This window comes from Topomyia yanbarensis, chromosome 3 (assembly GCF_030247195.1).
Source record: "Topomyia yanbarensis strain Yona2022 chromosome 3, ASM3024719v1, whole genome shotgun sequence".
In the NCBI taxonomy this organism is placed as follows: Eukaryota; Metazoa; Arthropoda; class Insecta; order Diptera; family Culicidae; genus Topomyia; species Topomyia yanbarensis.
In genome coordinates this window covers 8312896-8335711 of record NC_080672.1, presented here as the reverse complement: position 1 = coordinate 8335711, position 22816 = coordinate 8312896, and the positions used below count along the sequence as shown (strand labels likewise).

Below are 22816 nucleotides of genomic sequence, written 5' to 3'. Positions count from 1 at the left end.
ATATGCGTTACTGTAAATTTTTATCCTTTGTGGAAGTAATTTCAATTGTTTTCTGCTTTGAAATTATAGTAAATTAAGAGAAACCATAAAAATAAAAGTTTGTTTACAAAATCTTGGGCCCTATTCTCACAGTCACGTCACTTGGTAATTCAATATATGAATGAAAAGAGAAGTTATACGTTTGATATTGAAAACCAAGAAATAATAAAAAGCAAAAAAAATCCAATTTCTTCAAAAACACAAAGTTGATGAAAAAGAGCATAAGTAAAATGCTTTTTATGCAGTTAGGTAGAACACAATAAATATCTCTAAATAACATCACAGACAAACGGACGTAACAGCTCGGAGAAAAATCTAAATAAATCGTCGCCCACGTTATACTAGCGACATCTGTTGAACACATTGCACCAAATGTGATTCTAACAACCATGGGAAATATTTTTTTTCAACCGAAGTCCTGGCAACAATGCCCACACGGGTTGTCAACTGCAAGATAGTAGATGAAAGGTAGGAGCATTGTTGCAGTTGTTAAATTTGAAGAGCAAAATAGAAAAATCGCCTGTCACGTACTTCAATTTCCATAGCATAATAACTAGACACTTTATACACAGACTAGCGAAGTGTCAAAAATTGCACACGGAAACGAAAAACTACCTAAAATTGAGTTCCTTTGACTCAATCTCGTGGTATCGTGGGGGAACATAAAATTAGGTAAACCGTGTTGAAGGTAGTTTCCATTTAACCACGGCAAAAATTACAACTCATTGATAGGTTTTTTATACTCAAATTTAAGTTGAATTTACCTAATTTTGAGTTCACCCCAAACAACTCAAAAGTACCTTCCTCCACGGAAGACCTCGACTGAGTCGAATCTCTCTTTTTGTTTTTGACAACACTAATAAGTGCGAAAGCGACGCACAACTCAAAAGTACGTTAAAAGAACTTATTCTGCAGGTTGTTTTATTTAACCGTGCAGCCAAACGGACTCAAAAAGTGCAGCCAAATGAGCATGAGGGTTTTGAAAGGGGAAGTGCAAGAGGAAGCCCATGCAAAGCTAATGGGAGCTTCCGTGATGCCAGTTTACATCCATGGTTGCTAGTTTTATTGTTTTTCTCTCCGCTAGTATGTTATATAAAGTGTCCGTAACAATAACTACAATTGACAAATTCAAAGAATGTAGAGCTACGTCTGCATTTTTAAAATCCAACAACCATTTATTGTTACGGGAAGTTAGGCAACACCAAAATTGTTTTTCTTTTCGTGTGAAGAAATCAATTCTTATGGTTAATTGGTCGTAAGATTGATTTTTGTCTCTATTTACTCTTCTTTGTCGTCGCGCTTTTGGAATCCCGGAGACATCAGGAACTCTTTATTTTATTTTTCAAACTGGCGTTTGCTTTTACTATAAAAACAAGGTTATGTAGCCTAAAAAGTTGGCTGTGTTATCGAGGTAATTGGATCAAGATCGCAGAGAAACAACCCCTAAAATTTCATTGCCAATATCAAGATCAATTCGCATCAACGATTTCAATTTTTAGTTTTTCGTAAATGAAAACTCACTATGTAGGTTATGGGAGAATTTAATTTTATAAAATTCTAAGCTGATGGTTCGTCACGATGATTCTGCATACGAGTACATGACACTACTTTCCCTTTCAACGAAATCTTTGATCTTTTTCTTGAGTGCAAACTATGCTCGATGTGTTGGTCTTCTACGGAACTGTATCCTAACGCAACCTAAATATGTAGTTATTATCATTCATAATAATCTCACGACTTGATGTTTTATCACTTGTTAGGTTGCGACTGATCATTAAACATATCTAGATTGAATATGGCCTTAGCATATCTTTAGTTTCCATAGCATAAATTGGCAAGATCTTAAAATGTATCTGCTCACCGACCGACATCGTGCAGGAAACTACGAGATGATTTTGAACAATTCTTGCCTTGGACACTTCGTCAGGAATACATTTCACATTTCTGGATCATTGTTGTCATTTTTCTTCGATAAAACAAACGAATATGAAGGAGTGTTCGAATCGGAAGATCCGTGGTGAAGTTTATTGGGCGTAAATCAACGATCCCGGACTGGATGCAAGGTGGAAAATTCTCCGACGGAACAAGTAACACTTCGACCGGGTCCGGGACTTTTCGGATTCCGCGTGTAACGATGGCAAAACAAAAGAGCGTACACTTTTTGCGTCTTCTATTTACGGGCGTAACTTTAGGACTGATGATGACAAAGCAAAGTTCATGAAATTCATAGGTATACACTTTTCGCCTCGTTTCTTCGCAACTCGTCGAGACACAGATACGAGGAAAAGCACTTTCTACACTCTTCCTCGATATCGTCAGCGACTATTGAACTCGGTTAAACCCAACATTTCCGAAAACTGTTTCTGTTTTAAACACCCCAAAGGTTTCGTAAGTATATCGGCGATCATAGATACCGACGGACAGTACTCAATAACCACAATTCCTTTCTCTGACAAATCTTTAGCAAAATGCAAACGAGTGTCAATGTGTTTAGATCGTCTGGACGAACGATCGATATCGATGAAATCAATACAACTGATGTTATCCTCCAGCACAGTAGTCGGTCCCTTCTGCTTCTCGAAATCTTCATGTAGCATCCGCAGCCACAGCACTTCTCTGCAAGCTTCGGATAATGCTATGTATTCGGCTTCCATACTCGATAGAGACACGCACGTCTGCTTGCGACTGACCCATCCAATTGTCGCTTGTCCAAGCTGGAATAAGTATCCGGTGTTAGACTTGCGATCATCCGTATCGCTACTCCAATCGGCGTCGCTGTAGCCGACTAGTTTGAGTCGCTCTTCTCTTTTACTGATTAGTTTCAGCACATAGCCTTTTGTAGTAACAAGATATCTAACCACCCTTTTCAGTTCTACCCAATCTACTTCCGTTGGAGCGCTCACTCTTCGGCTGAGAATCGAAATACTGGCAGACACATCCGGTCGCGTGTTGACAGCCACGTAAAGCAGCGCACCAATTAAACATTGGTATTGCTTGTTATCGGGCATCAGCTTGCTACCGTCCCTGCTGCGATAGTAGCCTGTATCTAGCGGAATCTTTGATCCTTTAGCGTGATCAAGGTTGAATCTGTTTGCAATTTTTGAAATGTAACCTTGTTGATCCATCGAATAGTAGCCATTTATATCTTTCGTGATCCGAATTCCCAGGAATCAACTAACGTTCCCTAGCGACGACAGCGTTAATTTTTTCTTCAGCTCATACTCTACTTTCGTTATGGCTTCTTCCGACACACAGGCAACGAGAATATCGTCCACATATATTAGAATATAGATCAAACTCTCTGGAGTACGTTTTGTGAATAAGCAAGGATCTGCTGGTGATTGCCTGAAGCCCATCGCCTGAAGAATTCCACAAATCGTTTCATTCCACACTCGCGCTTGTTTCAGTCCGTAAAGACTGCGTTGAAGTTTGCACACTAGGTTCTCTTTACCGCTTTGCTGGAAACCTTTCGGTTGCTGCATATACAGCTCCTCCTTTAAACGTCCGTGTAAATATGCACTTTTAACGTCAAGATGACGAACCACCATCTGCTGATGGCCAGCAACAGTTAGCAAAACCTTCAATGTAGTCTGAGTAGCAACTGGCGCGAAAACAGAATCGTAATCCACTCCAAACTGTTGTGAGTAGCCCTGCGCCACTAAGCGAGCCTTGTACCTAGTAATATTCCCTGCACTGTCCTCCTTTTTCTTGTATACCCACTTGCTGCCGATTGGTTTTCGGCCAGTTGGCAGTTCAACGAGTGTCCATGTATCGTTCTGCATCAAGGTATCATACTCCTCTTTCATCGCAGCATGCCATAAATCCTGCTCTGGTCCTTGGATGGCTTCATCGTAGTCAGCTGGATCACCTTCAACCACTAGAGCCACATCAACTATGTAATCCTGTAGCCTACGTGGAAAGATACCTCTAGTCGACCGTTTTTCACCGGCAGTCGAACTTTCTGCTCCCGCGGCTCCACCAACAAGGTCTTGCTCCTCGCAGCCGTAGTATTCCTCATCTGAATCGTGATCGGTCTGCTCCGTAGCGCTATGCTCTTCCTGAACGCACTGTTCCTCCTGAGCACCTATCTCCTCCTGAGCCGCATCAACTTCTGGCCATTCTAGATCAGCCTTCATTTCTCCTAATTCGTGAACTTGTCGCTTTATCATGTGGGGATTACCATGCTGCTCAATGAAGCGCGCATCACGACTGATCGTGATATTATTCGTTTCAGGATCTAAGAATCTAAATGCCTTACGATCCTCACAATACCCCACGAAAGTTAATTTTTGCGCTTTGTTGTCAAATTTCGTTCGTTTAACGTCTGGGATATGTACGTAGGCCGGACAGCCAAACACTCTAAAGTGGCCCAACTTCGGCGCCTTTCCGAACCATTTCTCGAATGGTGTCTTGTCAACCACACGAGAAGGAAGTCGGTTTTGAACGTAAGCGGCGGTCATAACCGCTTCGCCCCAGTATTGCCTCCCGAGTCCTGCGTCAAGCAACATACACGTTGCCATCTCCTGCAACGTACGATTTTTCCGCTCAGCTACACCATTCTGCTGGGGGCTGTATGCAGTAGTGTACTGAGGTAGAATTCCTTCCTTCTCATAAAACACCTTCAACACGCGGTTGACGTATTCTCCACCCCCGTCGGATCGGATGACACATGGGGCTCTTCCAAAACGCGTCTTAACGTGAGCTACATATCGCTTAATGCAGTCTGCTACATCGGATTTTTGTCGCAGCAAACATACAACAGTATAGCGACTGAAATCATCGATGAGCGTCATTAAATACTTGCAGCCGCCTGGGGTCACGTTAGCCACAGGTCCACATACGTCGGTATGAACAAGGTCGAGTATTCTACTGGCTCTGCTATCGGAAGTTTTAGGGAAACAAGTGCGTGGGAGCTTACCTTTCAGGCAGTCTTCGCAAACCTGCCGCAAACCGCAATCATCTATCTTGAAGCCGATACTGAGGTTACCTGCTTTTAGCTTTTCCAGTACGGCCGGATCTCGGTGCCCGAATCGTCGGTGCCACATATGTTGGCAGTTCGGCAGATGATGCAACTCCTTGCCAATCTTCGCATATTCCACAGTTTTCAGCACAAACAAATTTCCGTTCAGGTCTCCCAATGCGACAATTTTACCGGTGGCGCTCACTACCGAACATGCTGACCCGACAAAGTTCACTTGAAATCCTTTCTGCGTCAGCTTTCGTACTGAAATCAAACCACTGTCTTGCGCCGGCATAAAAAGCACTTCCACCAATTTCACCTCTAGCACTTTACCGCCTTCGACGACGCATTTCACGAATCCTTCTCCGGTTCCGTACGACTTCGACACAGAGCCATCTGCAAGTACGACTTGCACCTGTTTGCTTTCATCCAAATCGGTAAAAAACGCCCGATCGTTGGTCATGTGGCTCGAACAGCCACTATCGATATACCAACAACCCTTTCGACGGCCATTTCCGATGGTGAAACATATTGGAACGTCTTTTTCAGCTGTTAATTTGGCCTTCACATCACTTTTCTTCACTTTTTGTGTTTCTGCTTTTGCACTAACTGATTCCCCCGAACTTTTCGTCTGCTGCTGCAACCACTGCCGGCAATCCTTCCGGAAATGTCCAGGCTTCTGACAGTGAAAACACAGTCGTTTCTTCTGCTCTTTTTGCTGGAACTTCAAAACTTTTTCGCCCGATACCGAACCCCGCTCGTTTCGCCTTTGAAATTCATCCAATAACTTTTGCTTAACGAGCGTCATCGTCAGATCTGCTTCTGGTCGCGATTCTAAAGCCGTAACGAGACCGCCGTACGAATCCGGTAGACTACGCAATATCATGGCAATCTGCAGTGGAAGAATCACTGCGCTTGCCCCGCACACGCCAAACGAATAAAGAGCTCCTCCAAATCAAACAGATGTTTCTCCAAATCTTCAGAATACAGGAAATCTTGAAAGGAAGGGTCTGTCGAGAAAAAAAACTTGAACCCAGGAGGTGGCAAACGCACTACTTACACTTTCTTACACAGAAACAAACAAATTCAGTATGTACTACAGACCTAATATTATCCAACATCTCACCAGACCCGGAGAAATTGATGTAAAACCTAGGGGCAGATCACTCTAAGAATGTATAACAAATTTGCATCAAATTGAAAAAATGCCTTTAATTTCCATTTTTGCATCAGCTTTGCACTGCCCCGCAGAAAAGTTTGTTTAACAAACGTCCTACGCTGATCCACTTTATTCGACGTTTTGTTAAATGTAGGGCTAGTTTTTCTGTAGGGTTTTGACGTCTTACACGCAACGCAAACAACATTGCACGCAACGCAAAATACATTATGAATTTCTATTTAGATTGAAATAAATGTATTTAATTTCGCTGATTTTTAAAAATGCATCACAAGTGATCTGCCCCTAGCGTAAAACCCAGAGGCCCGGATATCGCTCTAAAAAACCGGAGTCTCTGGCTCAAACCTGGAGGGGTGGCAACCCTATAGCTCCGTTTTTTAATTACTCTACGAATAAATAAATCAAATTGGTTGTGAAATTTGTGCTTCGATTTCCTCTCATCAGAATCCGGATTAACTTAGACGCTATTCCATATTTTTCCCTAAGGAGAAAAATTTTGGTTAAAACCAATATTTTCAACATAGGAGAAAATTAGGTAAAACTACTTTTGCACGTGAAGGTAAAAAACCTATAACTGATTGAGAATTTGCGTTTCGAACGCAAATTGTATCTATATCTTTGAAGCTAGCGTCAATGCGGCGCTAAGTTGGTGTCGGATTCTGATGAGACGAAGTCGAAACGCAAATTCCATAACTAGTTTAATTTACACCGTTCGTGTGCAAAGGGGTTTTATCAAATTTTCTTCCTAGTGAAGAAAATATCGGACATAATAGATTGGACAAAGACATAAAATATCCTGCAAATTTTGCAATTTCGGTATGTTTTAATAACACAATTATCTATATTTTTATCACTAATTTATTAATTTTGTATTGTAAAAGTTCTTGTCGGTGAACAGCAATAAATATGTATAACAGAATAATCTCTCTCGTTGAATAACATAATATAAAATATAATACCATCATCATTGTCACTAGACAACAAAATTTGAACTATTGTGTCAGAAATGTCATCTAGAGAAATATATTAAACAACTTGTCCATTTGTCGCAATCGACGGTACACATCATTGAACACAGAATTCGATTTCTTTCCACTGTCGAGCCCCTTACTGCCGGAAATTTTCTCGCTGTCCTCCTCCGTCACTTCACTCGCGTCGTTATTTTTAGCTGATTGCATCGCACACCAGATGGCACTGATCAGTCGCTGGTAGAGGAACGATTGGCGGCAAACCGGTTTGCTGAGATTCAAGTGATCCTCCCTGGTCAGATAGAAGTCACCCTCGTCGATCCGAGCGGACGTCTCCGGAACAATGTGGAAAGCAAGCTTGAACGAAGTCAGTACCGTGGGTCGACCTTCACAAATGCTTACAATCTCAGGTTTCCTTCCAAGCGTACCGAGGGTTTTGAGAAATGTCTTGTTCAAGTGTAGTAGTTGTTTCGAGTTCTCTTCCAGCTCGCGAACTTCGACCGATGGCCAGACCAACGCGGATGTGTGCTGTTTCAGTTTGGCTACCGCACTGCCTCGATGGGGAGTACCCAAGAACATAATGGCACGTGAGTTTTGAGCTATTCTCTGTACGGTCGGATCATCGCTTTCAGCAGCTTGAACGATAATACTTTTAATCAGTAAACCACCCATCGAGTGGCCAACCCAAACCACAGGACGATCCTGACCAATGTTCGATTTGGCCAGCTTACGAAGGAACTCTGTAGCGCGTTTTTCCAACTTTCCGTCGTATTTCTCACAAGGGCATCCACTCGCCGACCACTGGGAAAGGGACGAGTCATAGTTTAACCCTATGACGCGTATATTGGGGAAATCCTTCGGCAGCCACTCCATTGGCCAGCAGAAGGACCGCCGCTCGGCCTCATCACCAAGTGACTCTTCGATCCATTGATCCCCGGAAACACTGTACCGACTTTCGGTTTTCAGGGCGCTGGGACTGGTGAATTTTTCATCTGCAACCAGGGGCAGATCGGGGAATACGACCGACCATTCCGAACTAAGTGGTTCGTCTTCCTGTAGTGCCTGGATAAGCTCTTTGGTGGGAGTATCACTGATTGAAGCCTGCCGCTTGGTCGGCGTCGGCTGTAACGTAAGCAGTTCATCTTTGTACGGTGCGATGCCCTCTGCGAGGATGAAATATGAAAGTAAACAGGAATGAGTTTTAAAGTTGTATCGTGAAAGTGAGGTTAAACTATTCAACTATAACGAAATAATCAAATAATAATTGAAACGTTGGCATGAACGCAATGGAACGGAACTACTTTTTTGGACGTTCTGTAAAATGACCATTATTTCATTTCAATTTTTAAAGCTATTTGTAGTGAACCAGTTATGTCTAATAACTTTCTCAACTATTTGTTTGAAGTCGAATTCGAGGTATGGAAAATCTTCTGGAAACGCAAAGTATATAGAAGAAATTTCATGTACTTCGAAAACTATCCATGTTATTTTAAAATTTTGAAGATATTCTTATGCGCAATGACTCTTCAAATCTAAAACAAGCAACGCATAATTTAGTCTCCATGTACGTCCGTCCGTCCAGCAGAGGGTTGGCAGTTTGGGGCAAGACGCATAAATGGCCCGCTTACCTTCTGCACGATCCACTGGAGGCTCGTCTTCATCGAAGGAGGACTTTTTGGCAGACCAGTTAAATAGTCGTACAATTGGGGCTGATTTTGGTGGTGAGACTTCGCCACCAGTCTGGGGCTTTGCAATCGCACTAGACGCCGAAACGTTCGCTCGCATCCAATCACCATGTCCGTGATAGTCACTAGCAGTACCGTTTGCACCGGATGCAACTAAGTTAACGGATGAATGTTTCTTACCTAGGAGACTGGCCGCCTGCGGTTTAAGATCCTTTTGTCGCCAGGTTACAAATACACCGCCTAAAAATAAAAACCTATGAGACCGAGTTGTGAAATAACTAACTTTTCATTTACCTAGCAAACCATGAATGAAAATTACATCCACATCCGGTCTGCGTTTCCTGCGTCCCTTGGGATAGAGAGGATATACGTTTGATTCGTAACTGAAACAGTTCGGATCATCCCGATCCAGATTTGACAGGGTCAGATCGGTAGTAACCTGCATTCGCATGTCAATATCTTTCTGCCAGCGAGACAATATACTAATCCAGCCACTTGCAAAAAAGTCATAGGCGCAATCTCCACAAACGGACAAATTTGCTACGATTCTCGAAATGATAAGTTTCACGTCGATATTATCCTTGAACAGCTTCTCAGCTTCGATTAGAGCCAGCAGACCACCGGCGGCAATAATCTTCCGACAGTTCTCTGCAGTCACAGTCAAATGGACCATTGCACTGAGCGCCTGTTTCAGCAGCTCATGCTCGTAACGGGACAAACTCAGCCGATAATCGATTCCATCATCACCAACTGGTTCTTTGATTTGATTTGCAGCGAACGTATGCTCCAATACGTACACAGCACACCGGTCCGGAATTAGCTTCTCGATCAGGCTCTTGATGTCGGATAGTACCTCCCGGATTTCCTTCTCCACGCCATATTGCCGGGGCGGTAGAAACCAACGAGAATCGCAGTTCGAACGCGCTAGAGAGACTGCAGTCTGAGCGTCGCACAACTGAGCCAAATGCTGGAAGTCCCAATCTGGAAGAGATAACATGACATCAAATTTGCAAACAAAGTTCGTGATCAATCCAAGCGATACAAGGTCACTTTCTATGTGTACCTCGAATGGAGCTCCCTTCAGCCCGAATAGTAAGCATGTGAGAAATGGAAACAGGCGTTTTAACACTAATGATAGAATCAACTAATCTTAAATCCTATCAGAACACAAACCCAGCTCACCTTTCAAATGGTCAATCAAAGCCAACTGTTTGACTGCCTTCAGTCGATCGTTCTGGTCGCCTTCCTGGGCTATCCGGAGCAACCGCCAGGCAACCGAATGCTTCAAAACCTTCCACCACTTGCCGAAGGGTTGCACAACAATATTAACCAGTTTGCTGTTCTGTCGTGCCTGCTCGAGTTCTTCCTGCAGCGATTGACGATAAATGTGATGCTTGATGTAAATGTAATCCGGACGCTTTCTGTCAATATCCAACACCCGAGTGTCAACCAAACTGTTCAATGCCGAATACGTACGATAAACTTCGTAACCGACAATACTACAGCTGAAATACAAAAAAAATTATGACCAAAATCATGCATTTTTGTTTTGTAGACTATACTTACAGTGACACCAATCCGCCACCAGCAAAAAGTTTGCTGTACTTTTTATACTCGTGCATAATTATTTTATCTGTTCAAATTTGCATTACTCATTAATTGGCTGTTTCAAAATAGTTCACTTCTGTCCACTGCCTTGTGGTTAATAGTTCTTATACTAGTACAAAACTCGTCACTAATAATTTTTTAGTCCATTACACTTGATGGAACGTGCACTGATTTATTATACTGCAAATATCTGTTCATTCACTACAAAACACCACCAATCACTGACGTTTCCTGTTGTTGAATGAAAAATCTAATTCCGAAGAAGGCAACAATAAACCCTAGTAGGCTCGTATACCAAGCTCGGACGATATTATTTACGTGAAAATTTTAGTAAACAACTGGTACCAACGATGACAAAACTTGCTGGGTGGATTTTTCTCTCTCACCATAACCCTTTCAACCCTTGTGGGTGCGACAGAGATCACTAGCTGAGTTGCGATATCAGCAGATCCAAACGCGTCACCTCACCTACCTATACTAATATTGCCGTTACATTACGCGTACGGCGCTGTTTATGTCTAGTCCATTCATGATGCAGAAATGCATTCAAAGCGCAGCAAAGAATTTTGTTTTTGAACTTTTGTTGTTGTTTTGATGCACTCTTCGGAAACAACATACTGCGTTGTGAACTCCGACATTCATTGTTTTTTTTTGTGTATTACGATTTAAGTTGAAGTTTAATAGTAACGTTATTCAAAAAATTCGACGAATATTTTAAATTTATTTTCTAGGAAATATTACGAATATTATCTCTATATTAGCGCTCAGATAAGCATATAATATATTACAATATGTATTTACGCTACGCCCAAGATTGAGAGAAAGGTGCACCTTCCCATGGGAATGTTTTTGAGTGCATTGTACACGCCACCGAAAAATTACCTAAAATTCAGTACTTTTGACTCAATCTCGTGGTATCGTGCAGGAAGGTAAAATTAGGTAAACCGTGTTGAAGGTTGTTTCCATTTAACTACGGCAAAAATAATAACCCATCCTTGAGTTTAATTTACTTAAATTTAAGTTGAATTTGCCTAATTTTGAGTATACCCGAAACAACTTAACCCTCAAAAAGGCAACCGGGTCTCAGAGGCCCGGCACGTTACAATTTTTTAGTTACAAAAAAATGTGTATGCAGTACAAGCTTGGGCATGGAAATTTTGATAAGTAGCTTTGAAATCTATAACAAAAATAAAGAATTGTGAAATTTTCATCTATGGAGTGATGCGCAGCTATGTTTGAATTTTTTACATGCACAAAAAGGCAAGCCGGGCCTGGCAGGCCCGGTGTGCATGCAATATTTACTAGGAATACCACGAGTTTTATACATTAATATTTATCTGAAAAAAACATTTTGATGAGTTCATCTTCATATTAGCAGAAATTTTTTTCATGATCTGATTGATTTTATCTTTTTACCTTTTCTTAAAAGAAAAAAATCTTGAAAGTTTGAGCGAATTCTATACATTTCTTTTATAAGAAATGGAAAAATAGCATACGATAATGACGTGTGTCATATTTTTTGGGTAAATACTTTTATTTCACCCACTGTGGTCTACTTGACAATTATTTGGATACAACATAACCTAACTCTGTCGTTATTGTCTATTTTTGTAGTCTATTTTTTGTATTATAGTTGTCGTAATTATTCAAATTGTAAGATCTAAAAGCAACAAAAATTGAAATGGCTATAAGACGATATGCCCATGTTTTCAATCGTCTCAAAGAATCTGAAATAATGGAAGAAATTCGAGCAAATTCAACAGCAGACGATTCCGAAACTGATTTGCAAAGCGAGGAAAAAGATGTGAATGATATTGCTTCCGACGATGAATCTGATGCAGAAAAGTATGAATATGTACTCCGGTTATGCATCAGAAGAAATTAATAGCAACCCAGAAACATTTATTGGTCGTTTTCAAACGAAATGGAGCTCAGAACCAATCGACAGTCGACGTGATCTTCCGAGTACTGACCTTTTGAAAAAAATTGACCTTTTTACATCCATCGCCTTATACGCTGAAATCGGGATTTGCTGCGTGTTCGTACTCATCATCCTGTAATTCCGGAACCGGACGTCGGATCAGAAATTCAACAGCAGCCAATGGGAATACTGTACCTTTCATTTGAAACCAAGTTTGTAAAAATCCGTAAAAAATTCGCTGAGAAATAGGTGTGACATTATCTTAGGAACTTGATAAGTTCCCCCGGGGCATCAAGAACCGCCAATGTGGTCGAAGTGCCTTCGGTGGGTCATTAATGATCTAGACATGCAAAGCCAAGTAATGTTGCACATATTTTAATATATATTGAATCATTTGGAGATCATGGTGGTATCAGTTTCTATGGAAATTTGCTGTGATTGTACTGTACGTAACTCCAGAACCGAAAGTCGGATCAATAAAAAAATCAATAGCGACCGATGGGAAGGCTGCACCTTTCATTTGAGACTAAATTTGTACAAATCGGTCCAGCCACCTCAGAGAAAAATCGGTGAGATTGTTTGCCACATACATACATCTATACATACATACATACACACACATACAGACATTTTACGATCTCGACGAACTGAGCCGAATGGCATAAGAGATTTGGCTCTGCGGGTCTCGGTTAAAAAGTCGAAATTTCGACCGATTGCATAACCTTTCTATATGAGAACGGCAAAAAGGAGCTTGAATTTAGACGGGCCTGAGAGGCCCGGCTTGCCCTTTAATGTTAGGATTTTGGCTTGCCTTCACAAGGGTTAAAAGTACCTTACTGCACGGAAGACCTCGACTGAGTCGAATCTTTCGTTTTGTTTTTGACAACACTAATAAGTGTGAAAGCGACTCACAGCTTAAAAGTACCTAAATTTAAGTTAAAAGATCTTATTCTGTAGGTTATTTTATGGTTGTGTGTAGTGTACTGGAGTCAGGGTGGCCAGATAGAATTCCTTAATATCGTTAGCAGGGATGCCAAGTGTTTTTCCAAAAAATCTGTCATAATTTTTTAAAAAGTCTGGAATTGTCTGGATGACCTAAATTCTTTAAGAAATGGTGTATTTCTCACCGATGGGCTATATTTGTTACATTTTACTAATGAAACATGTTTGTATATTAGTAAATATATTCAGCTTTTTGTTGGTGGCTGCGTTCCCAAATGCGCTCCCCACTATGACAAGTCGACCGTCCAGTGTCAATTTTGACAAATCGACAGGAGTGTCAATTTTGACAAGCCTTCAGTGTCACAAACTTTAACCTACCCTGCTCATTCATGTTCTCAACTCCAAATTTAAAATTTGTTTTCAATAATCTTTTCCGTTGATATCAATCGCTTCGCGCATCTTTTTGTAGGCTGATTAATAAATTTATAACATATTCTCAGTTGTTTGGATGCTACTATGAGTGTCGAGAGAATTAAGGGATTCAAGCTTCTGCTCCTACATGAATTCATCACGTACGATATGACCAACGAAACTCGGTGTAAAATCACCCGGAAAAGCACTCCATCTTTTTTAATACAGTAAATTAGCAAACCTTGTTTAGAGATGGGTGATTTTCGATCAAAATTAACCATTTATCACAACCACTCTTATTCGTAGTAAGCCCATTTGATTTCGATGTCGTAAACGGGAATACAAAGCACTTTCGAATGAATCTTGCATTCGTCGTAAAAAAGAATAAAGCCAAACTAGAAAAGCGATAAAAAACAATCTCATAGAAAATTGACGATTGCAGCTGCAATGACGAAATCGGTTGCAATTCAACCGGCTTATTTGTTTCAACTAAATCGAGTGTCGCTGATAATTGTTTTTCTCAGTATATCAATCGGCGAATTGAATTAGAGATGATCCACAAAACAAACACCTCAATTCACTCGATTGTGGTTTTTTTTATTTTCAACGGAAAAATATACAAAATTTTAATTTGACGTTTAACGTTTTAGTTGAGAACAGAAATGAACGCCTACCGTGATGTGAAAATTGAAACTCAAGCGACGGCTTGTCAAAATTGACAAGACTGACTATTTGTCAAAATTGACATTGGACGGACGACTTGTCAAAGTGGGGTGCGCATTTGGGAACGCAGCCACCAACAAAAAGCTGAATAGGCTTACTAAAAATTCGGTGATTGCACTGCTAATTTGGACATGTCAAATGCTTGATTTTCAGCATTGAGCACATTGATTAAATTTGAATCTCAGAGTTTACAAAATCTTGGGCTGCTGGAACTTCTAGCTGATATAATTCGGCAAAACATTTGTTGACTTTCAGCGAAAAAACTGTCGTATGTTGTGTTTCCAGCTTTCTCAAAAATTGGCTTATGATTCAAGGAAAAGCTCTTGAAACTTATTTTGTTATTTTTAAAATTGTCTGGATAAATCTGGACAAATTCCCTGAAATCTGGGTCAGACAAACCGAGAGACAAACATAAATCTGTATGTCTGGACGAGGCTTGAAAATCTGGAAGAATCCATATAAATCTGGAAGGTTGGCACCCCTGATCGTTAGGGTCACTAAAAGTTTATCGGTAGTTATCGGTAGGCCGGGTTGTTGTCCCAAAATCGTAGTATTGACATAGAATTGTAAAATACTGACAACACAGATCTCAGACCAAATCCAACCCAAAAAATGAATGTTAAGTAGGATGTGTCCAAAATCAATAAAAATCGGTAGTTTCCGGTAGGAATAACAAAAATTTTGCCTTGTTTGTCTGTGAATCGGTAGGGAAGACCAAAATCGGTAGGACTACCGATAAATCGGTAGGTCTGGCCACCCTGACTGGAGTCAAGACGGATACTCTCCATCTTGTATTGGAGTGACACCTCCCGGTCAAAAAAATGCGGACGAACATGGTCCAGCGATTTAAAAAGTTTGACATTTGACTCAACTCGCCTGTGCTAATTGCCCCTAGGAACAAATGCAATTTGCGAATGCGATTTGAAGGCAATTTCAATACTTAGACAAATATTCTGGCGGCTGAAATGGACTTGGTTGTTTTTCGTGTTTTTCAAACATGGCGGTTCATGTTTGGCTTAAGCTTAAAATTGTTTTTTGAACAATTGGTGTGTTCTCATTTGTACTTTGTTTGTCTAGTGCACTTCATTAAGCCAACGAATGTGGGAAATTGTGGAATCGTGTGTAAGTATAGTAGAACAAGATCTCCTAAAGTTTTAATGAACGTCAGATTGTGATAAGTTTTGGTGTGCAATACCAATTTCACCATTGATTTTTTCTATAATTTGGTGGTGATTACCTAGTATACTGGTAAGTATATGTGAGTAAATAACGAATCCGAAAATAAGTATTATTTGTAATTTTCATATTAGGCAATTGAGGGCGATTAAATGGCGCGTTCTGGGGGCGATTTAAGGGCGGGTAGAGCGGCAAAAAAATGACGGCGGCAAATCGCCCAAATGTTACATATGAAATAGCCCTCTAATTGCCAGCAATTTGCTGGCAAATTGCGGGGCAATTAGCGCATCCGAGTTGGCAAATAGCCCCCCGTTAGCCAGCAAATTGCCCTTTTTGACTGGGTAATTTTCATATTAGGCAATTAAGGGCGATTAAATGGCGCCATGGGCGATTTGGGAGTGATTTAAGGGCGGGTTGGGCGGCAAAAAAATTACAGCGGTTAATCGCCCAAATGTTGCATTTGAAATAGCCCCCTAATTGCCAGCAATTTGCTAGCAAATTGAAGGGCAATTAGCGCATCCGAGTTGGCAAATAGCCCCCCGTTAGCCAGCAAATTGCCCTTTTTGACTGGGATACTAACTACAGTCGACTTGGAGAAACATCACAACGTAAAACATCACATCTACAAAATATTAGCAAAGCTTTGGTATACTATATGTGACATTTTGACTTAAGATTAAATTAACGCATAAAGAGTTATCATTTTTCTCTATTATTTGTGGACGATAAAGAGTCAATGCATAGCTTTTATTTGGCATAATAAACTCAGTTTGTTTACATTTTTTAGATATTACGTTTTGAATAAACGGTATAGACTTTTCTCTTTCATAAAATGTTAACATCCATTCTCGGCGAGCTACGTTTTGTCCGCAATTTTCTCTCAAAGTGAATTTTGACAGCACGCTTATTGGTCGTTTACAAAAAAACACGCGAGAAATATATTTACACGGTAAAAAATTGTCACATTTAATTCAAATGATTTTACACTTGAATCAGTTTATCATGCATCACTAACAATTGAAGTGATTTGGCATTGATTTTTTAAGGATGCATAACTAGTATCAAAATGACCTGGTCTTTGAAAGCTATTTAATAGAAATAATCTTTAAATTGAAATGAATAGCCGTTGAATTCGCACCTCTGTACTAATCTATTGAATTTGAGTGGTTTCATCTTGAATTACAATTGTCAAAGGTACCAAAACACTAATGTCTTTAACCGATTACAAACATATGTTCGTAAATAGGAGCAAAAATGGATAAGTTGCATTTCCAAAGTAATGTAGAACGTGTAACAAGTGGTTTAGTTTCGTCCAAGACTGTTGAGATTTTCGCGTTTCTTAATATTTGTGTTTATTTGTGTATAGTGTCAAGAAAATAAATGTAAGATCTAACGGTAAGCAGCCCACCCAACACCCACATAGCACGCAGCCATCCATCACATGCAGTAGCTTCCACCACCCACCACTGGTCGCGCATATCGAAGGAAGTAGGCGGCCATGGAGGGTGGCGATAAACACACAACTATAAGGACAGAATGGGGCGGAATATGTGGACGACTGAGGGGTCACCGGTCGAGGTTCGAGGTGAACGACCATTAGCCTGGTAACCACCTAGCAAAGCGGTACGAAAAGTTTAAGTGAAAGATAGAGTTTTGAGCAGTGATTGCATTAAAGTGACGAAAGAGGAAGCGAATAAGGAGAAGAGAAGACAACCAGGTAATGGCCCTTCCAAGTAGAACTTCCCATACCAACCCGACCGTACCCACTGCAATATTTAAAGTCCTACCCCAACTGTTCCAACAGGACCCTTCGGTTTTACGCTAGGAAACCTCCAGAGCGTGTTAGACCGCCGGAGTTTCCCAATCCGTCAACCATCATAAAAGAGCGATATAGTTGCGACCGCCATCGCGGAGTCAAGGCCGACGCCATTCCTATCGGCCTCCTAAAAGCTGCCTGGATACGTTACCACATTCAGGCCAGCACAACAGGGTTACCAAGATCCTTCTGCAGGCTAACGAGACGCCGTTAGCAACCAACGTAGATTCCGTGGCCGTCCCGCGAGCTACGACGGAAACTGTGTACACCACTGAGCACGACGGTGAAGCAGCAGTAGCAGAAGGGGCCCCGAAATAACAGCAGGTGTAGTGCCACCATCGGCACCCGAGGTAGGAGTAGCTTAAGAAAGTGGGAAAAGTGCTCAACCAACAGAAGAATAAAAAAGTGACATCGATATCCGGAAATATACTGGGTTTTTACTTGAAGGTCAAAAAAGCGTTTTCTTGGCAATAGTTCGCGATCGCAAGCCTTCCCTGAGAAGTGTAGAGGGGGGTCTCATAAGTGCTGGGAGTAACGACCCCGCCAGGTTACAAACGTGAGTATTATATAATGTACTTGTGGATAATGTATGCAATTATTTATTCAGGTAACATATTTATAATGGGATATGCCGTAAGAAATGTGTATATAGTTGAATGTAAGATCAATCAGAAGCAATGTGCAACTCATTTCAAATGGAAGTGTTTTGTTGTTGATTTCGTAGTGCTTTGATATGATCTATTCCAATAGATTGACACATCGCATTGCAATGTTGGGCAAGTAGTGCGAAATCAACTGCAAATCACTTTCCATTAGCGTGACGATTTTTTACCGTGTACGCTACGCTACACTCAACATGGAGAGAAAGGTGGGAATGCTTTTGAGTGCATTAGTGTACTGGAGTCAAGACGGATACTCTCCATCTTGTACTGGAGTGACACCTATACTGCCGTGATCCGCATAACCGTCCCATTTGCTATGGGTTTCCTATGCAGGCGGGACTGTTATGCGTATCACGGCAGTATAATACCCAGTCAAAAAAGGCAAGATGCTGGCTAATGGGGGGGGGGGATATTTGCGAACTCGCGTACGCTAATTGCCCTTCAATTTTCCAGCAAATTGCTGGCAATTAGGGGGCTATTTCAAATGGGGGATTTGCAGCCGTCATTTTTTTTTTGCGGCCCCGGGGTAAGTTGGCGGTATGTGTGAATACGCTAGAAAATGGAGATTCAATTATATCAAAGGTTCGTGTTGAATGTCTTTTCAATAAAATTGTACATTAACTGACAATTGCCGATATATTTCAGTCTCAATACCCCGGCATTTCATTTTGACGCGTATTCCATATTCAAAAGCATATTTTCGAAATTCTTCAGGTGATTGGCCGAAGTAAATATCCCCTGCATTGACGAGATACACAAAGTTTTATTTTGTGTGAGTGAATTCTAAAAATAAAAATATTTGATGACTACATTTGCACTGTAAATAGTATCGCCAACTTACCCCGCGTGCGTCACCGCCCACTTACCCCAACCGCAATTTTACAAAAAACTTTTATTAACTTTAATTCATGGATAGATTTAATATCTATACGGATACTGAAAGCTCTTTTTACGCACTATCGAAAAATGAAATCAATTGGGAAATAGATTTAAAATCACCCTAAATAACAGTGTTAAAAATTAAAAAAAAATGTTAGTATGCTCGAAAACACAATATCGCCCGCAACTTTTACAAAACAAAATGTTTTTTTTTAACAAAAACACATTGGATAATGGGTTTCACATAACATGAGGTACACAATGAGAGGCAGCGCTATATGTCTAATAGAAACGAAGACAAATGGATTCCACCAACGTACCCCAACCACCAACTAGCCCCGGGCTCCCCTAATATTTAATTAACTTAATCAACATGAGTTCAACGTTATCTTCATGTGATTATATTTTGAAATGTTGATGGAATGGGTTTGGAAGTGGAGCGGGTGGGGGTTTAGTAGAGTGGGAGTGGAGGATGCGTCAGAAATCCTTCATTTTATTTCTGTATACGGGGAGGATGAAGGAAATGCGGATGTGAGGGTCGTCCAAAGGGAGAGGGGTGATGAAGGAGCGAGGTGTGAGGGCAAGGATTGGGGGGGAGGGGTGCTGAGTGGCGCCACAATACTCAACCGTAAATGTTGCCTTTCATTTGAGACGTGGTTTGAGAACATCGGTTCAGTCATCACCGAAGAACTTAAATTGTAAAATATGCCCGGAATCCGGGACTTCCGGAATCGTCGATAGTGGACAATATATCTAAAGAATGTTTGATTGGCAATCAGTGATCTAGATGTGCGAATCGAAGTAATTTGGTGACCATTTCAATAGTTTTTAGCCTCTGCGGTGTTACGATTCTACCGATTTATATGAGAAATTCCAGTTTAAGCTTACTAGCCAACGTGTAACTCCGGAACCAAGCGTCAGAACCGAATGAAATTCAGCAGCAGTCAATGGCATTACTGTATCTTTCATTTGAAATCAAGTTTGTAAAAATCGGAAGAGAATTCGCTGGGTAATAGGTGTGATATTAGCTTAGGAACATGGCGAGTTCCCCGGAGGCATCATGAACCGTCATAGGTGGCCAATGTGGTCAAAGCTGCTTTGATTTATCATTACTGATCCAGACCTGCAAACTAGAGTAATGTTGAATCCATTTTAATACGTGTTACGTCACTTGGACATCATGGTTGTACCAGTTTATATGGGAATTTGCTGTGTGACCGCACTATTCAACCCGTAACTCCGAAACCGGAAGTCGGATTAAGTAAAAATTCAATAGCAGCTTATGGGAGCGTTATACCTTTCAGATGAAACTAAAAAACTAAACTGTGAAAATCGGTTCAGCCATCTCTGAGAAAATTGTGATTTTAAATGACACATACAGATACATACACACACAGACATTTGCCGATCTCGACGAACTGAATCGAATGGAATATGACACTCGGCCCTCGGTTGAAAAGTCGATTTTTTCAGTGATTGCATAGCCTTTCTTTATATGAGAAAGGCAAAAAATGACTTATCCATACATTCTGAAGCCACTTACAACGATTTTGTTGTAGATTTTGGAAGTCAAGTCTTTATTTTACATTGTTTTAACAATGATTTTATTTGCTTTTTGCCTTTCTCATATAAAGGCTATGCAATCACTGAAAAATCGTTCAGTTCGTCGAGATCGGCAAATGTCTGTGTGTGTATTTTATAGCGGATTTACTGTTAAATTTGATTTCCAGAATAATTGAGATTTAAAAGAAATCATTTTTTTGTTGTATTTATTTTTATTATTGCTTGAATCGCAGTATAAAGATGCTTACACAATATCTCTACTTCACATTATAATCAATTCCTGAAGCACATCGCATATGGGAACTCGAAGCCTTATCCAAAATAAAACGCGCACCATTGTCCGGCGACAGAGCAAAATCTTGTCAACTGAAGAAATCGTGAAATAAAAATTTATCAAATAAAACTTTTAGCAGTCGTAGCAATATTGAATCATACTTCTACTTACTTGATACATGTTCATGTTCCGCAGAACATACTCGTGACATTTGTTGTCTTTTATCCTCGCTTTTACCTTTTTTGTGATGATCGACCACGCAGATCACAAAGTGGCCAGGATCAGTTCACGATTGCCAGCCTTTAAATAGAAAACATTGAACTAGATTTCTCTTATTTATCACATATATATCTCCTTACCAAAGTTTTAAAAATTGGAAAATGTTCCACAAAGCGGTAAAATAACTGCTGTGAACTGTGTTTGGCCAGTAACGGTTAGTCTGGAATTTTCTTTCAAAGGGAATTTTGACAGTTGGCTTTTAAGCCGTAATCATATGTTTGTCGAGATATGTATATTAATTTGTTTGCTACCAATTATTTAATGCAAACTGTAGTTAGCACGTCGAGCGGATAAATTGGCTTGAGAGCCCCTCGTACGATTTCTTCGTCAAAGTGTTCATTATGAAAAACATTCATTCCATGATGAATGCAATTCGAACGAACAAGCATTCCTTCTCCCTCTTGCTTTAGTGCTATATACACCATCAGGTTACAGCGCGCTCTCACTCACGCGTTCGCCTGCAACGTCGACGAAGAGCGCAATGCCGCGAATTCAACTCGCAGTTTCTGTCCGGTGATCTCGCGAGGAATCGAGCATCATTCGAGTGCTGTCACGCGACGTGTGTGGAAGTAAAAAAGGCGAACAAACGGTACCGTTTCCTCGCTCGTTTTGCCGTGTGGTGAACCCGTTTCGAATTGTGCTTTTGCCTTGCCTCTCAGTGGTAAAAATAATTGGAAATATTTGGTCACTTTTGACCGATTTGTGGTGTGAATTCGGTGTGAAATCTAGTTGGAAACGTCAGTCGGATTGTCAGTGTTTACGTTGAACGTAGTGTTTGAGTCGAAAAATGATTCTTCAGTGCCGAAAATAAAAGTTTTTTGAACGTCTAGGATTTTTTTTGGTATGCTACAAGCAGTTTCTTGCTGATGAAGTAATTCCATTGAATTTTACGTATGTGTGCGTTATTGAGGCCGTAGTTTTTGTCGTGTGTCGGTGCTTTCGGCTTCGTTGTGTACGCGTTTTGTGTGCTGGATCATGTGAAGAAGCAATCGTAGCGAGGAAAGAAACAAAACAAAATACGAAGAACAAGAAGAAAAAGATTCATAAAAGGCAAGAGAATTAAAGAAAATGTGAACAATATTTTCGTTTGACGCTACTTTGATCGTGTTAGTGCGACAAAAAGAAGACTGATCTGTACGCAAGGATGCAGTAAATTTTAGCTAACATACGGGAGTTGATTGCCACACAACTGCAACGGGATAAGAAATTTCATTGGCCAACTTCATCAGGTACGCAGTAGAAAGAGAGAGAGAGAGAGAGAGAGAGAGAGAGAGAGAGTAGAGTTGGTTGCGATAGCAAGGTTATCGTCAACTAATTTTCATGAATGAATGTTACTGTTAAGAATGATCACAAAATAGTTTGTTGGAAGTAGCAACAGAACTGCCATTAGAGTGAGAGAGATGGGCTTAGGGTAAAAAACCTGCTAGCCAAGGAAGTAGAATTAAAATATTTACATTTTGTTTACGTCCTATCTGCGCATTTGATAACGTTAACAATAACAACGCTATTATTAATGGTATTACCCGTCAGCGAGTTTATGTTTATTGCGGCTCAGATGAAAGTCGATTGTGGAAAAGGCTGTACTATTTACTGCACTCGGTCGAGTGGCGTGTTATTGAATGAAAAAATCAATAAAAATAGGAACAATAAATTGCATGCATGTGCTTATTTCTTCCTAAGTTTTATGCTTCCTTCTACCGTAATAATTCATTTCACACCGTCGTAGTTTCATG

At 40.6% G+C, this 22816-nt stretch overlaps 2 protein-coding genes across 4 annotated transcripts in view; one reads left to right on the top strand and one right to left on the bottom strand.

Moving 5' to 3' along the window:
- Nucleotides 1–7020: 7020 nt before the first annotated feature.
- On the bottom strand, nt 7021–10802 carry LOC131690413 (protein SERAC1). Of its 3 annotated transcripts, none has more exons than XM_058976149.1 (6): nt 10396–10802; nt 10012–10334; nt 9893–9907; nt 9124–9810; nt 9010–9069; nt 7021–8307 (listed from the first exon to the last, which is right to left on the bottom strand). In XM_058976149.1, exons 1-6 carry the CDS (start codon nt 10449–10451, stop codon nt 7190–7192), a joined length of 2259 nt encoding a protein of 752 aa, XP_058832132.1. In that variant the 5' UTR covers nt 10452–10802; the 3' UTR covers nt 7021–7189. The 3 variants fall into 3 exon arrangements, with proteins under 3 accessions (XP_058832132.1, XP_058832130.1, XP_058832131.1); XM_058976147.1 differs by having other exon boundaries at nt 8773–9069; nt 10396–10801; XM_058976148.1 differs by lacking the exon at nt 9893–9907 and having other exon boundaries at nt 8773–9069; nt 10396–10800.
- A 10796-nt stretch (nt 10803–21598) lies between these two features.
- Nucleotides 21599–22816, top strand: part of LOC131692801 (probable serine/threonine-protein kinase DDB_G0282963) — a 164061-nt gene continuing 162843 nt past the window's right edge. Inside the window, exon 1 of the mRNA XM_058980089.1 lies at nt 21599–22312. The gene's annotated coding sequence lies outside the window, so the exon portion shown is untranslated. The remainder of the gene's footprint in view (nt 22313–22816) is intronic.

Coding starts and splice junctions, on each gene's coding strand:
- LOC131690413 (XM_058976147.1), bottom strand. CDS start 10,451: ATGCACGAGTATAAAAAGTACAGCAAACTTTTTGCTGGTGGCGGATTG. Junction 9,070..9,123: donor TTTCATTCATGGTTTGCTAG/GTAAATGAAAAG, acceptor TTTTATTTTTAG/GCGGTGTATTTGTAACCTGG. Junction 8,308..8,772: donor TCCAGTGGATCGTGCAGAAG/GTAAGCGGGCCA, acceptor TCATCCTCGCAG/AGGGCATCGCACCGTACAAA.